We start from the raw sequence: 16848 nt of genomic DNA, 5'->3' as shown, positions 1-16848 counted from the left end.
TCTTAATCTAAAATATTCATTTTAAAGAAATGAACAAAAACTTTATTTAATATTGCTCAAACTTTTTTAGTAAATAAATTTTCTTAACCTCAAATGTATTGATCAATATTCTGATCATCACTAAAAAACTTAAGTTTATAAGTGGAGGCAAATTTAAATATAGACTTTTATGAAACATCTAGGATGATATCATCTTAAATCACCAATTGATTAAAAATTTGAAAATTTAATCATATATCAACTAATTCACGTAGCCATAACTCATAAAGAGTACTTTCGCACCCGTTAACAAAAGTATAGTATTTTCATACTATTTCACCATGGGTAATAGTTATAATGATTGCTCCATATAAGAAGGTCTAATTTATTAATTAATTTATTTTCTTTTTCGATAGCTAGCACAATTTCAAAATTAATTAACAGTTATAGTTAAGATAGTAAATATTTTCTCCTTCCAAAAGTGCGTATATAATTTGAGAAAAATTGTTACAAAGGAGATAACTGTTAAACAATAAATTTTGGCCAATTAAATCGTGTTACGTCAGTAAAATTTGTAATGATTATAATTTGATTGGATTTTGGTAGTCTGGTTTCTCATATCCAACTCAGTTCAAGCCCCTGATAAAAAATTGGGCCAAAGAAATAATGAACCTAAACCTACCAAACAAAGTGGGCCCGAGCTCGAGCCCACTAAGAAAATGGGTTCAAGCCCAATAAGCAAATAGGCTCAAACCCATCTAAAGCCCAGTAAAATTCTCTATAAAGAGAGATCTTTGCCATTCATTTACAAATCTTTGGTTGAAAGAAGAATTGAAGCTCTAAGAGATTCAAATTTCAAAAGAAACCCTCAAGACGTGCAAGTTCTTATTAACATCGAGATCATCATCTTCTGAAAAATTAAAGACTTGGAAGATCAAACTTTTATTGAATTTCAGAAGATTAAAGCTCAAATAAATTTGCAACCACAACTTTCTGGATATTGAAGATCAAAAAGTTCTAAAGTCTAGTTAATTTGTATTTGAGAGAAAACATCAAATGAGTAAATATTAGAGATTGTATTCACAACATCAAATAAATCAATATACAAAGTTCAATTCCACGAATTACATTTCTCTTAAAATTTCATGTGAACAATAACAACTAAAAAAAAATACAAATATAACAATATATTACAAAACTATAAATAATAGAAACTATTGATAATAGACTTTGATAATATGATAGATGTCGTTAAACACTAATATTTTGTAATATTTGTAAATATAGAGAATAATTTTATCCACTTATTTAGAGTAAAAGGTTTTTTCTCTCATTCTCACGTTTTTTAAAAGCACCATTCCTATTTGACCAAAAAAAATTTCCCATAGTTTTGGTTATAGTTTTTCTTTACTTTATACATTTTTTTAGTATTTTATTATTATATTTCTTATATTTGTTTCAGAACATGGCCTAATTAAAACTATTCAAAACAATAAAAAAAAATAATAATGATGAATAAATTGAATAGCCACACGTTCGACGAGGAAAGGAGGCACATTGCATATATTTCAAAAATAAAAATTCAAAGTTCTATCTCTTATCTTACTCACTCCTTCACTACGTCTTGAATAAGATTAATTTTAGAAGCTCTGACATTCTTAAAGATTCATATTTCTCATCGAACATAGTACAATTTACTTTTTCTTTTTCGACAAATTAACCAGAATTCATAAAGGAAAAAAGAATCAAGATATGTATCCTAAGGAAGAAATATGTGTGCTTGATATTTGAAGATAAAAAAATCTTCGAAGTTCATCATGACTTACCCACTTATCAAGTTTCAAGTAAGATTTTAATTATAAATCCCACAATGTCTACAAATTTATAAGCCAAAGTTTATAATTGAACAAAAATTAAAAATAAATTGATTATCCAATGTAATTTAAAGTTAATAAGTTTGAGAGGAGATTGATTTAATAAGTATCCCATTTTTTTTCTATATAAGTTCATATATAATTATTTTCATAAATTGTATATTTTTTATCTCAGTCTTTGCTATATATAAATATACTTTTGTCACATTTTTCTAATCGTCAAAAGTATCCTTCTTATCTCTCTTATAATATGGTAGAACAAAAAGTCATGTCAATCTAATAAATTCACACGTTTGTAACGACTCAATTTTTCATATTTCATATAATTCTCAACTTCTTCTTATCCATAAATAGTAACAATTAAAAATAATAAAACAAATGTAAAATAAAAAAAAGAATTACTTCGTATTTAAAAAATTAAAATTTAAAATTCATCGTGACTCATTTACTTATTTATTTATTAAGTATGGAATAAGACTTTAGAATCCCCCGTCATATCTTAAAAAATACTTTGACCAAAGTTTGTAATTGAAGAAAAATAATTTAGAAATAACTCATTAATTATGATCAATAGGTGTTATATATTTCTCTTCTCTAAATCTCCTTATATCATCAAAAGCATTATTGTCGCTATTTTACTATGTCCTTTCGTTGTGTGCCTTTGAGAAGAATTTATGTCAAATCTAATTTATCGATTTTAACTTTCATTTTTACGTAGTTTTAGTAATTATTCTCATATCTCTTAGCATTTTTATTTTTCATATTTCATATAATTGCTTTATAACATTTTCCAATTTTTTTTTCTCCATAGAAACACTTCGAAAATAAAAGACCCATATTAAGAAGGAAAATTGTAAAAAAAAAAATAAAACATTTTGCAAAATATTTCCGTTTCATAGAAAAATCAAGTATAATAAATTTTGTGTCTCGAATTTATTAAGACTTATTCATCTACCAACTTATTCACTGTGTCTCGAATAATTAAGACTTTAGAAGCCCCGCCATATATCTAAAAATTCATCTACCAAAATTTTTAATTTTACAAACTTAAAATAACTTAGGGCATGTGTAAAATGAAAAAAAAGATATATTTTGTTTTTCAAAAAACAATAAAACAAATTATGTTTACCAAATTTTTGGTTTTAATAAATAAAATTTAAAAAACAGAAAGAAAAACAAAAACAAAAAATTGAAATGGTTTTCAATCGTGTGCTCCCAGATAGTATGATATTGTCCACTTTGGGTGTACACCTTCATGACTATGTTTTTGATATCATCCCAAAATGCCTCAATAACGATAGTTGTCCTCACTGGGGACTATGATCGGATCCACAAATTTAAGACGTGATTTGATTAATTTTTTTTAAAAAAATTGTTTCATGTATAGGTTTTTTTTTTCATTTACCTACTTAGTAACATACATTTGTTTCGTCTCGTTCCTCTCTATTAACATTCAACGTTACATAGTTTTAGTTTTTCTAACACCTTTTAGTATTTTTGTTTTCATATTTCATATAATCGCTTTCTAGCATTGTTTACTTTTTCTTTTCCATCTTAACAATTCAAACACAGAAAAGCAATTTACAATAACGAATGAGGTTCTTGATATTTGAAAAACAAAAAATCTTTCATGGTTCATCATGACTCACTTACTTATTCACTAAGCCTCTAATAAGATTTTAAAAACCCCACAATGACAAAAAAAATTTAAGGTAGTTATAATGGGTAACAATTTTAGAAATAATGATTAAGTATATAGCAATATTTTTTAAAAAAAATTGTAAATATAACAAAGTCTAAAGGTTTTATCAGATAAATCAATATTTGCAACATGGTTTATCAGTAACATAATTGATAGATTTTATTTTACTATATTTGTAATTTTTAGAAAAATATTGTTATATACTTAATTATTTTGAATATACTTACTATATTTGTAACTATCCAAAAAAAATTTATAGACAAAATTTAAAATTAAACAAATTTAAAATAACTTGATTACTTAGTATATTATAACTAATAAAATTAGAGTTAAAGTGAGCTTAGTTTGAATAGTATTGATACGATCTTTTCTTCTTGTTCACTCAAATGAGAAAGACTGTTGATTTAATAATTATCGTATTTTTCATGACTCGGGTTCTTCTTTCTTATCTTTTCTCTTTTTCCTTTTTTATCTCCCCTTCTTTCAAAATCGCCATCCCTTATATGTCTGCTATGTCCCTCAGTATGACCACAACAATAAAAGAAGATCGTGTCATTCTATGAAGGTGAGAAGAAGGAATACTGATTTTTTTAATAGCGTGAAAAAACGTTTCAAAAAAATGAAGTTTTCATGATCGGAACATTAATGCAAAAACGGTTTTCCACGTACTAAAATCTTGCTGAAAAAACATTAACTTATAAGTTAATGTTTTGCTAAAATTATTTACAATTATATGGGAATTTTAGTTTCTATAACATATAAACTGTGATACTATAAAAGAATTATTATACCCACGTTGCCTAACTCAATAGAACACAACATCATCATCGTCCCTAACATTGTCACTAACGATTATCATTTTTATTCTCTCTCTCTCTCTTTTTTTTTTTTTTAAGAAAAGTATAATTTTTTCGTTGCATATAAAAAGGCTTTAGGTTCATCGAGGGTTTTAAACGTAACATAGAGAAAAGAGTTTGGAGACGCATTAACATTATACACACAATACAAAATGTTTCCATTACCCCCGCCTAAAGGTGCTCCGGCGCCGGAGACGCCCAAGAAAGAAGCAATAAAAAGCTACAAACTTGACTTGTCGTCCTCCTCCGACGACAGATCCATAATCCCAAAATATTTTGCTTTGCAAAACTATAGTCCAAGACATCCCCAGCCAATAACTGCACCATTTCTACAGAATATACGTGAAAGTAGATCCCTTGAGTTCAATGGCACACACGGCCTCCTCAGTCCATTTTCAAAATTCGAATCCGAGATCTCCGATTCCGACCCCAAACTCATCCACATTAGATGTACGAACAACAACAGATATTGGGTTCGCAAATCATCCGACTCCAACCACATTGTACCCACTGCCACAAAGAAAGAAGACGACCGATCGAAATGGTCGTGCACTTTGTTTGAGCCAATCTGCGATGCCAAATATAAAGCTTATCGCTTTCGGCACGTGCAGCTCGGTTACGAGTTGTTTCGAGATAAAACAAACCGGTTATCGGCAATAGAGAATGGTAGACCAGATTCTGAACGGGAGGATGCATATGGTGTATTCACCAAAGTTATTGATTGGAATTCGTTATGTGTGTTCCCAAAACATGTGACCTTTAAAGGCTTCAATGGCAGGTACTTGAGATTTGAGGGTAAGTATTTGCAAGTATCTGGAGAGAAAAATCATCCATCTTTTATCCATGAGATCTTCCCTCAGAAAGATTGAAATCTTCATCTCAAGAATGTTGAGTCCGGAAGGTTCTGGATCCATGTTCCTAATTGGATAGTCGCTACCGCGAGAGGTACAAAAGCCAAAAGTGCCTGTTTGTAGTTTTTTGTTTTTGAAAATTAAATTTATAAACACTTATTCTACTACTAAATTTTTCTTATTCGTTATATATTGTTTATCAATTTTTTAAAGTAAAATTACATCATATGATAAAAAAAATTAAAAGAAAAAAACTCATAACATTTTTTTTCATATTGCGAATATGACAAATATGGCTATTAGAGGTTATCTACTTTTAAATTTGTTAATTTTTCAATTTAAAAAATTGAGTGACATGTGTCTTATTATCATAATTTTCTTTTGCTATTTTTACATTTGAAAAATGGAGTTACATGAGTCTTATTATCATACAAAAATTTTGCTATTTTTACAAATGTCCCTTTTAAAAAAAACCAAACTTAATTTTAAAGATAAAAAAAGAAACCTACATTTTAAAAGTTTGTTCTCATTTGTAGAATTTGACAAAAAAATTCAACTCTTTTACGTAGGGATTAAGGATGAAAGCAAAAACTAAATCTAAATGCTTGCTAGGTTTACAGTTTCACATTTTCCTTTTTTTCCCTAAATTTAGATCATTTCTCGATTTGCACGTGTCATCCTTGCACAGGAACCATATCAATCTTCTATTTATCGTTCCAATTTTATTGGATGTCTGCGAGGGGACTACAATTTTACATTTTCTACTTCGAGAATTGGATTTCTATTTGATTTATTTTTATAAAATCTATATTTTCAACATTGACATATGAGGTTTGTATCATTTATTTAGTCTTTAGATTTTACGATTTACTTTCTTTCCATTGATTTTCATTAATAGTCAATTTTGTTATTCTAAAAATTTTGTTAGAATTAAATTAGCTTTCACTACTTTTTCGTCATGTGCAATTACATATATGAGAATCTAAAACAAAATAATGATAAATTTAGAACAATTTGATACATATCACTAATCCATTTATTACCTATGACAAAAATTTAACTTGTTTTTTCGATAGATATTATTGACTAAGATGTATTGACAATAAACTTAGCAATGACATATCTACAGTTTTGATAGATATTATTAACCAAAGACTATTATTGACAGAGATCCAATATGTGATAGTAGGTGTCTTTACATGTTCATAATTTACTATTATCTTTAATTATCATCGGTTTATCATATCAATAGCTTACAAATTAACATCATGTTGTTTACTAAAGTTACTATTTTTTTAATGTTCAATTGTTTTCTTTTTTCATGTTTTATCATTATTAATTGTTATATAGCACCATATCCAGAATTATAAATTTTATATTAGTTATATATATTTTGAAATTTCTTTCTATGCATGATTAGGTTTGATGCTCATGATGTGCTATGAGGTGTATCATTGGTTTTTCATATCAATAAATTAGAAATCATGATAATTTTGAAGTATATATTTATCCTTGTTTATTTTTATTAGTAGCTGTTTGCATATCCATTTTTTATTAGGTTATAATACTATTAAATACAAAAGGTCTATTTATAATATTTATATTTTATGTTTTTATCAATAATTATTATATTTTACTATTTCCTTTATACTATTTGATATATCGTTAATAACTATGAATTTATATAAATTATATTTTGCTTAGTTTTCCACCCAAATTATTGTTTGTATGCTTATTTGCTATGAGATTTAATATCCGAGGGTAATCATATATTGATGACATTTAAATTTGTGATAGATAGTTAACAAAAAAGGACCTGAACAATAGCAGTGATTATTCATTTAGACCCTGGTGAACATTTTTCGGATTTAAAATTATTATATATAGTGTAAATATTTTATTTAAAAAAAACCCTTAATTATTATTCTTAAAATTGTTATCCATTGTAATCCCCTTAATTCTATTGAGAATAAAATCAATGTAATTAAATGGGGCTCCAACATCAATAAGGTTTGACCTTTTCTTACTTAAAATACCATTTTGGTATACTCCAAAGTTTGTCGAATTTTAATTTATATATCTCTTTTATAAACCTTAAATTTATTCTTAATTTGTTAAAGTGTAATAATAATTTCCAGTCTACAAAATATAATATGGCAGTATGTTTCCAAATCCTGTAGTAAAAATAATAGAAAATAGTTTTTTTTTTTAAAAAAAAGAAGCATAAAAATATAATCTAACCGTAAGGAATAAATTTGAGATTTATTCAAATAAAGAGATTAGAATTAGATATTTTGTTAAGAAACTTTAAAACAAGAGATGAGCATATATAAACATTTATAGCCCTAAACCTATATATAACCAAAAACAGTATGTTTTCCAAAAAGAGATGAATAAAACCAATTTTTAATGGATATGTTCTTAGGTTTTATAATTGTGTCCTCGAGTTCTAAAAATAACAGACTTTAATGTAATTTAACCTAAATTGTATGGTTTGATTGAACATGGGAATAGAGATGATCCGAACTTGTCGTTTCAACCTGTGAGCCTCCACGACAACGTTGTGGCTCTTTGTAGCGTAGGAAACACTGCATTCTGCGCCGTTGTATCCGTGGATAATGTTGAGATGTTGGGACTCACACCCCTTATAAGGTAGATGACTTACTCCTCTCATTACCAATTGGTTTTAAGATAGAACCTCATACTATCAAACAGATAACAAGGAAAATTGTTTGAATGCTACTGAATCAGATTTTCCTTGTTTGAATGCTACTGAATCAGATCCTACTAAAGAAACCCAATTTGAAGTTTCAGAAGATTATATAATCTATAGAAGAAAAATCGATATCAACATTCAGTATAGGCTTGGAAATGGAAGGATTTATGGGGAGAGAGTTTGGTCAATGGCCAATGTCTTGTGATACCACCATCACCGTACCTCCCATGTCGAAAGTTTAAGTTAATGTCGTCGTCAAACGAGGGTTTAGCGAAGTTCCTTTTTCGTATACTCAAATCGCAACTAGCCTAAAAAACCGCATGGTACTGCCATGCAACGACGGAGTTTTCACCGGCGTTAATTCGTACCAATTTCAGATAAGGACTGATAAGGAAGCACTGCCTGTCTGAATAAAAGGCAAATTATTGGCATTGTCTTGTGTGTTTTAGTCTGATATGTGTGTGTGTGTGTGGTAATAAAGAATAATGCGGTTCAACCACGTATATGACCACACACCTTTTATATCCTTCATTTCCTTTTGAAGTTTGTCATTTGTGTCCTTGTGTTTGGTGTGTGTTGGTGATTCTTGTGTTACATTTGAAGTTTAATTAATCATGATCAATTTATATTTTTCTATCTGCTAACTCTGTACACTTTTTAAATTAGTTTCATTTGTCACACCTTATATAAATTCTGTTAGGATTTAAGTCGTTTGGGGTAAGAATTAACATATATAGATAACACAAAAAATTTCTTTAATTGGAACAAGCTTAAAGTTGTTTCAATAAATTGAATCTTTTAACTCTAAGAATCCTTTTTATCTTTTTACACGTGGTTTAGAGGTGCACGAATGTTTGTATTAGGGGTAAAACTCCGTAGTACATTCATATTATCATTATCTTCCAGAAATATATATTTGTTAATAAGTACGAGAAGAAACCAAGTACGAAAGGCTCAAATAATTCGACTTTTACGAGTACTCTTTGTTGTGTAGTTATGAACGACCTTTGGATCTATTTATAAGTGATTTAGTTAAAATATATGTTAAGGAATAGTAGATCAATTCCTATCTGTTTGGACATCTTTATGCTTGTGTGTGTTAGTACGTTGTGTAATTTACTTCCATGGTTCTTAGAATGTCTTACAATTGCAGTTTCTTTCTATATATTTTCCTATAAATTTGAAGTCGATGTGAGAGTTCTAAGAACATTTTCTTTTGGTAAAGAAAATATATATATCCCTAGCTAGGGGATGATCACTCAACCTCTATTGTTTTTTGTTAAAATAAAATTAAAAGAACTCCTTTTCCCTTTCCATCTTCAATTTCTTTAAGAATAAAGGCTATATCGGTTTAATTTCTAAAAAAAATTTAGTGTGTGATTGTATCATCTTTTTTTTTGTGACAGTCGGTGTTGTTCTAAGTTCTAACGAATTCACGCATCAAGGTATCTGTTGGAAGGAAAGTCATTACTCTTACTACAATAATGGTATGTTTTTCATTATTATATATTATTATTGTTTAAGTTATTGATCATTATTATATCATTAATTTCGTAGGCATATTTCATTTCTAATTTGTTAGAGTGTGTTTCAAATAGAGTATATAATTTGGAAGAATTATGAGTTAATGATGTAAAATGTATATATATATATATATATATATATATATATATATATATATATATTTCGGATGGCACAAAAAAGTAGGGTTTAAAACACGTAAAACTAATTATACATCTACCTATAGGAATTAACATTTTGGTTAATATATACTTTGTAGAGAAAAGAATGCATAATTGGAAGCATTGAAGTAGGCGAAAAAATCCAAACCTCAATCGGTTTCTATCCATTTTATTTCTTCTATGATTTCAGATCCAAAAGGGTATGGTTCTTCAAGTCCATTGATCGTGCTTTCATGCTCTCTGCTCCCATGGGATTGCATTCTCAAATTTCGACTTATTCTCCCCAACGATTTTGACGTTTTTTTAATTTTCTACTTCGTTCTAAAGAAATCAATTACATATGTTTGTATAATATGTGTATATTGATGATATTACTAATTAGATGAAGCCACCGATAATTGTTTGGTGTGATGTTATACTTAAAAAGAAGGTTTATTAGTATATAAGAACATAGATTATATAAAAAGTATTCACAAGGGCATGAGGGGATTAATGACAACACTTTTGGTCTGGTGTGTAAGAAGGGTTGCTAAAATAGGTGACATGTCAAGAAAAATATTGGGACGATGTTTCTTTAACATGTACTAGAGGTCGAAGGATTAGTAGATATACTTGAATATCTTAACTAGGCTGACACATCTTTAATAATACTAGAGATAGAGAGATCAATAGATACTAATGTTCATACCAAAAATCTAAAAGTGATGGAATAAATATATACACAAGCAAAGCAAGAAAAGAAGCTTTTGTTGTTTATTCAACCAAAAAAATAAGAGACTGAGGGAAAAACTTTTGTTTTATGTCAAAATATTAATTAGAGTAAAATTTAAAAGAATATTTATAAATTCATGATCAATCTTTTAAAATATATATAAAATTAAAAGGTGTAAATTTTATGATGGAATTACTATTTTATTTGGTAGAAAGTAAAAGAAAAAAGTGCAAGAAAAATGAGTGGAGAGGAGGCTATTGATGAAGTTAAACATAACTTTCCATATGATTTAATTTTTCCTTTTAGGTTGTTGGATTAAAGAACCAAAGTTTTTTTTTTATTTATTAAAAAAAAAAAAGGAAAAAATTGTTTTTTTTCAATGAATTTTGTCTACCTTTTCAATAATGTGGGAAGAAAAAGGAAAAAGATGCCAATCTTGTAGAGAAATAATTGCTAGAAGAAAAATGTTAAAGCTATATGTTAAGGTTGAGAAGGGTCCACAATTTAATTATAATTATATTGCATTTCCTTTTTTTTTTTTTCTCTATGTTATAATTTACTTTATTCTTAAAAGGTTCATTTTTCTTCCTCCTTTCATTCACCTTTTGCCCATTTTTTCCTCTCCCTTTTCTATTCATATATATATATATATTTGTTGTAATGTTACATTGCACATAAACATTAATTGAATTAGGGTTTTTAGCATAATCATGATGAGATTCTTGAACCCTAGTTGGATACCTTTTGTAACAACTCCTTTCTTAAATTTAGTGTTTTAAATGTGCTCAAAACTATTCTAAAATGGTTAAATATTTCCTTATTCAAACTATATATTATTAGTTTTAACAATCCTTTTAGAAAAAGAAAATAATAATAACAAATTTGGAGAAGTCATCTCTTGGCTACTCTCATTTGGAAGGTATGACTGAATTTTTCCATTGTTAATGGTCACCTTCCTCTTGCCATATGTGTCTTTCTTTTCCTTGGGTTTGGAGTTTCGTGAGAACTTTCCTCTCTTTAAAATGATAAAGTTTAATTCCATTTGAAATAAGATTTTTACTAAGAAAGTTATGGGCTTTCTTCTAGATGTTTACTTACTATATATACATATATGAATATCGATCGAATTGGACTTTTTTCTTCATTATTAATCAAAAGGAAATGTGTTCCAATATGAAAAATGGTTTTAAATTTATTTGTATAAATATTCCAAAAGGTACCTTCTTAGTACGACCTCATTGTCTCCCGGAAGATATTTAATTAAGCACAAGAAAGGATTACATAAAAAACTTTGTAAATTATTAATAGCAATATTTGAAGCATTGTAGTCTAAAGAGTTTAATTTGTTTTTTCTTTGGGACAAGTCTCCCACCAAGGAGCAAATGTCATCCCATATGTTGATGAACCTATTTTGAGTATTCTTGAAGCTTTGTTTGTTACGTTCATTCCACTTAGTCCATAGAACAGTAGCAACCTAGATGTATGATATCAATTAATCTTATATATCCATATTTTAACAAATTTTCTTATACAAAGTTACAAACATCTATGTTTTCATTTATCTTGACTACTTTAATGAAAATAAATGTAACTCAATTGATATAATACATGCACTATCAATGTCGATGTTAGAAGTTGAACTTCAAGCTCTCCTTTTCCTATATGAAACAAAAGAGTCAAAAAGTTCCGACCAATCTAAAAAAACTCGAAATATGTTAATATGTTTTTTAAAAAAAGAAAAAGAAAAAAAGAAACAGCGAAAGTCGGAAAACCAGGACTTCAATCTATACTAACATGTTTTCATCCTCATTTCGACTAAGGGTTGACTTTTAAGTCCTTTCTTTAGTAAGGATTTTATTATTTTCCTTTTCCCAATTTCTTTAAGTACATAAACTTTTTAATATTAATTTAAATATGAATTTTGAAAATTAACTATAAAAATATAGCTTAAATAAACCTAACTAAATAAGTCAAGCGATCTTATCATCAATTTCGAAGTTAGAAGTTCAATTCTCCTCCTTCACGTTTTAAAATTTTTAATAATACTTAATATTTTTATCATTTGTTCCTTGTTTAGATTATTCAAATATAAATAAAAGGGTATCGTTTCAATTTCTCTCTTTTAACTTATAAAATGGTATGGAAAATAATTATAACCTTAGAGTTTCTAATAGGTTTTTGTTTATAAATGGTTCAATTTTGTAACTTTTGACAATTTTCCTTTTGAATATTTACTTCTTAAAAACAATTTTTATTAAAAAAAATTAAAAATAAACAGAAAACTAAGAATTATTTTTCAACAACAACTTGGTCAAGCAAAAAGTGAAACAAAATCAAATATATTATTTGAAAAGTTATAAAATTATATTAGTTTTTCATTAAAATCAACAAGCGGGGATAGCTCAGTTGGGAGAGCGTCAGACTGAAGATCTGAAGGTCGCGTGTTCGATCCACGCTCACCGCATTTTATTATTATAATTATTTTTTCCACGTAGGAAAAAAATCGAAATAAATTATATATTTTGAGTAAACTAAAAAGATTAAAAGAATAGGATATTAGTGATGATAATGAGCTTTTAAAAAGGAGAATGATTTTGAAAAGATGAGGTAATATAATTTAGGGGAATCTCATGGAGAATATAAATGTAGGGTAAAGCTGTCTCTCTTTTGCTAAAACCTCACCTTTTATTTTGTCTTTCAACTTGGATGTTAGTGAAGAAAAAGGAATAATATTATAAATATTAAATATTCGTTAATCATTTGAAATATTATATTCATATATATATATATATATATACATGAAATCCCATCAAACAAAATATCATGCATTATCTTATTTGACATTTGATTCCGTGGGTTTTATTTTCAAAATTAAATATTATTGAAGGCTATGGTTAAAGTTTAGTCGCTTCATATTAAAATTAATTAAATTAAATTAAATAAAAAAAAATTATTGTAAATAATTAAACCATTTAAAATATTTTTAAAATGTAATTAAATTTTATATTTTATCGATAATAAATACGGATAGATTTTGAATTGTACTATACATGTAAATATTTTGATTTATTTTGATATATTCAAAAATATCTTTAAAATTAAAATTCAAACTACAAATTAGAAGTGTTGTAAAGATATAACGGTGTTATGATTCAAATTTCAAACCCTTCAGATAGAAAAGTCCCCACCTTCTTTACCTAACTTTCTTACCCCACTTTTTCTTCTTCTTCATCTTTATTATTATTATTTGTATATATCAATCTTCTTAAACAAAGTTTAGATGTGCAACTTTGAAATCTGTCGTCTTTGGTTTGATGAGAAAAATGTGAAAAATAACCTTAGTTGATTATGGTTAATAACTCCATATCAATAGAAACTCGGCGTTTGGTTCATCTCCTTTTTCTTTAATTACTTCTAGTTGAATATAGTTGAAGATGAGAGGTACCAAAAGGAAAGGGATAATAGTGATCTTCTAAAAGAAAAGGGTCATATTGTCCAAATTCATATTACTCTTACCTTGTTTAATGCCCTAAATATAAAATTATATTGCTTCAAAAAAAATCCCTAAATTATTATAGGAAAAATTAGGTTCAAATACGACTATTTTTTTTTCTAATTTGATATTTATATTTCAATTCATATTTTGCTAAAATAAAAAGAATCTTTATTCGCGTTACCATAATATGTTTACTAAGTGTGTCTTTAATTGTCTTGATAACAAATTTCAAGAAAAATTAATTTTAATAACTAAATTGAAGTTTTATTGAAAAGACGTAGATAAATAATAAAATGGGATGAAAAGTAAATAGAAGAAAATTCAAAATACACAAACCAAAATGGTTTATGGATAATATACTACATGAACTAAAAACATTAAGCAAACGGATTAAACTTTAATTAAATGGATACAAATAATTAGTGGAAATGTAATATTGCATGCCACAATAGTCAATGTGTTGCTGTTAAGATAGAAGAATAATTTTGTATACTTACTTGGATTTAAGAGAACTATATATTTGTACTCGATTAATTAAACTCGTGATAAAAAAATAAAAAAAGAAAAAAGGAAGAAAAAATCAAATCGATATTCGAGATGGATAAACAACTTGAAATATATTTTTTCAAACATAATTTATTAAATAGAAAGCAACTAAATTTGATTTTTATTAAGTTAAATTTGTTGATAAAAATAGTTGATATTTTAATTCAATTTAAATATTTTGACATTAGACAACAAATTAAAGGTACAATAAAATTAACAAAAGTAAATAAGTGAAAGACCAACAACAAAAAGATGTCACAATAAGAGATGTTATGTCTCTTAATATTATATTGGTGGCTCTACATACAAAGTCAAACAAAAGTAACACCCAACCAGAATGAAGCTATACTATCATACACTATAATTGTTAAAAGTAAACATAATTAACATAATTTAATTTAGTAGTGGATGCCTTTTAGTTTTAGTTTAACTTTTTAAATGTTTAATTTAAGTTTGAAGTTTATTTTGAACAAATTTTATTAAAAAAAATTCTAAAATCAGTCAATTTGATTGATGTTGGAGGTACAAAATTATATACCCATATTTAGCATAGTATGTGGCTTTAAGTATATGATTAAACACCATACATGGTTGAATGTTCTTCTCTCTTTTTTTTTTTTTTTCCTATTACAAAAATGAAAATAATACTGCACCATTCTCAAGTCCTCTTCGTCAAAGTATGTGAAAATTGAACAAGATGAAATTAATTAAAAGATAATTGGGAAACATGGGATGGCATGGGTGTAGGGACAAAAACATGGAAATATTGGGAGGAATAGATGACACAATTAGTGTAATGGACGATGATGCTGTGTAACGCCCAACATTTTTCGGTTTCCTTTGTTATTTTGGACCACTAATAATATTAATACTAAGTGTAGTTAATATTATCCTTATTAAACTAAAGTTGTTTCCTTTTTTATAAACTATTGAAGTTAGGGGTAAATTAGTAAATCAATGGAGTGGCAAATTAATTAATTGCCTTGGAAAGGGTCAAGGGTGGAGAGAGAGGAAAAGGGGGCTATTAAATTCTTTTTTATTTTGGGATTTCTTTTAAAAAGAGGCATTGGGAGACGTGAGACTCCTCATCTCCCCAAAGAAGAAAAGAAAAAAAAAAAGGGAAACCCTAGCCGCCGCCACCCTCCGCGCCGCCGCACGTCGCCGCCGCACGCCGCACGCCGCCAGCTTCGACAAGCGCCGAGCCGATCCACCGCGCGTCTGCAAGCCGAAGGGAAGCCGAGCCATCCTCCGCGCGTCTGCAGCCGAGTCCGCAGCCGCCAGCCGAGCCGGAACCCGCCGCGCCGCTTCGACCTAAGGGGGGACCGCCGACGCCGCGCCGCTCCGATCAGGAGAGTAGCTGAGCCGCGCCGCGTCGCTTCGATCAAGCCGATCCGCCGAAGCTCGCAGCGCCGCGTCGATCCGAGGAGTTCCGTCAGCCGCGCCACCCGATCGAGCCGAAGGGAGCCGCTTCGCTCCGCGCCCAGCCGTCTCCCGCAGCCGCCGCTCAAAGCCGATCCGCCGCGCTTCACTCCAGCCGACGAACGAACCCGGAGCCGCTCCACCGTCCGCGCGCCCGAAGCCGAAACTGAAGCCGCGCCGCGTCCAGCCCTCCCCGCGTGTGAACCGCGTCCGCGTGGGAAGCCGCGCCGCGCGTTCCGCGTAGCCGAGCCGCATCTCCTCCCTGTTGCAAGCCGAGCCGCCCGCGTAGCTTCCTGTACCGAGCCGAGCCGCGTCTGCCCAAGCCGAGCCGGTCCTGTCTTCTTCCAGCCGAGCCGCCAGGACTAATTTGGCTCCATCCACCTAAATTTTGGTAATCTAATTAATTATTGTGGTTTTTCCGGTAAGACTCCATGCTCGGACGTTAGTTAAATTAATTTGGGTCTAAATTAAATTATTTTTCCTCAAGGGACGTCTTGGACCAAGAAATTGCTGCAGCGCGGGATTTCTTCAGTAGGGGCTCGAGCACTGCAACCTCTCTAGGGTAAGTTATTTCAATTGAGTCTTGAACCGTTAGTCGTTGGCGACCTATTTACGAATTTTGACTTATGAAACAGTTAGGACTTCGTCGCTTGGAAAGCGTACTGCCTCGCGGTTAGGACTCGACAAGTAGATCTCCAGGTAAGAGATTCTACTACTAGTTTCATGTTTGAAGTATGAGACTGTGTATGCCCGATGTTGCATGTTGAGGATTTGACAGTATGATGCCTGAAATAAATGCTAGTATGATGCAAATGACGATATAGTTGTGCTATAGCCTGTTATGTGTGGCAAGATCTATTATGGTTACGACGAATGTCGGGACGGAGAGTGTAGAAATGATTTATGTGACATGTTATATGCTGATGCCATGTGTATGTTTACTGCAATTAGGGTACCTGTTAGCTTGATTTCTGTTAGAGTCGTACCTGCATGGGTGTCCTTCGGGATCACCAC

General features: G+C 29.6%; 1 protein-coding gene and 2 non-coding genes across 3 annotated transcripts; 2 read left to right on the top strand and 1 right to left on the bottom strand.

Moving 5' to 3' along the window:
- The first annotated feature begins 4564 nt into the window (after positions 1-4564).
- Positions 4565-5281, top strand: LOC127143979 (uncharacterized). The gene has a single exon (XM_051079297.1). It carries the CDS (start codon positions 4565-4567, stop codon positions 5279-5281), a length of 717 nt encoding a protein of 238 aa, XP_050935254.1.
- A 624-nt stretch (positions 5282-5905) lies between these two features.
- LOC127144107 (U6 spliceosomal RNA) lies at positions 5906-6008 on the bottom strand. Its single transcript, XR_007815728.1, has one exon. It is a non-coding gene; the product is annotated as a U6 spliceosomal RNA (small nuclear RNA).
- A 6756-nt stretch (positions 6009-12764) lies between these two features.
- TRNAF-GAA (transfer RNA phenylalanine (anticodon GAA)) lies at positions 12765-12837 on the top strand. Its single transcript has one exon. It is a non-coding gene; the product is annotated as a tRNA-Phe (tRNA).
- The last annotated feature ends 4011 nt before the right edge of the window (positions 12838-16848 follow it).

The sequence above is a fragment of the Cucumis melo genome, chromosome 11 (assembly GCF_025177605.1).
Source record: "Cucumis melo cultivar AY chromosome 11, USDA_Cmelo_AY_1.0, whole genome shotgun sequence".
NCBI classification, from domain to species: domain Eukaryota; kingdom Viridiplantae; phylum Streptophyta; class Magnoliopsida; order Cucurbitales; family Cucurbitaceae; genus Cucumis; species Cucumis melo.
The sequence above is the reverse complement of the archived record's forward strand: the minus strand, read 5'-3'. Positions and strand labels throughout refer to the sequence as shown.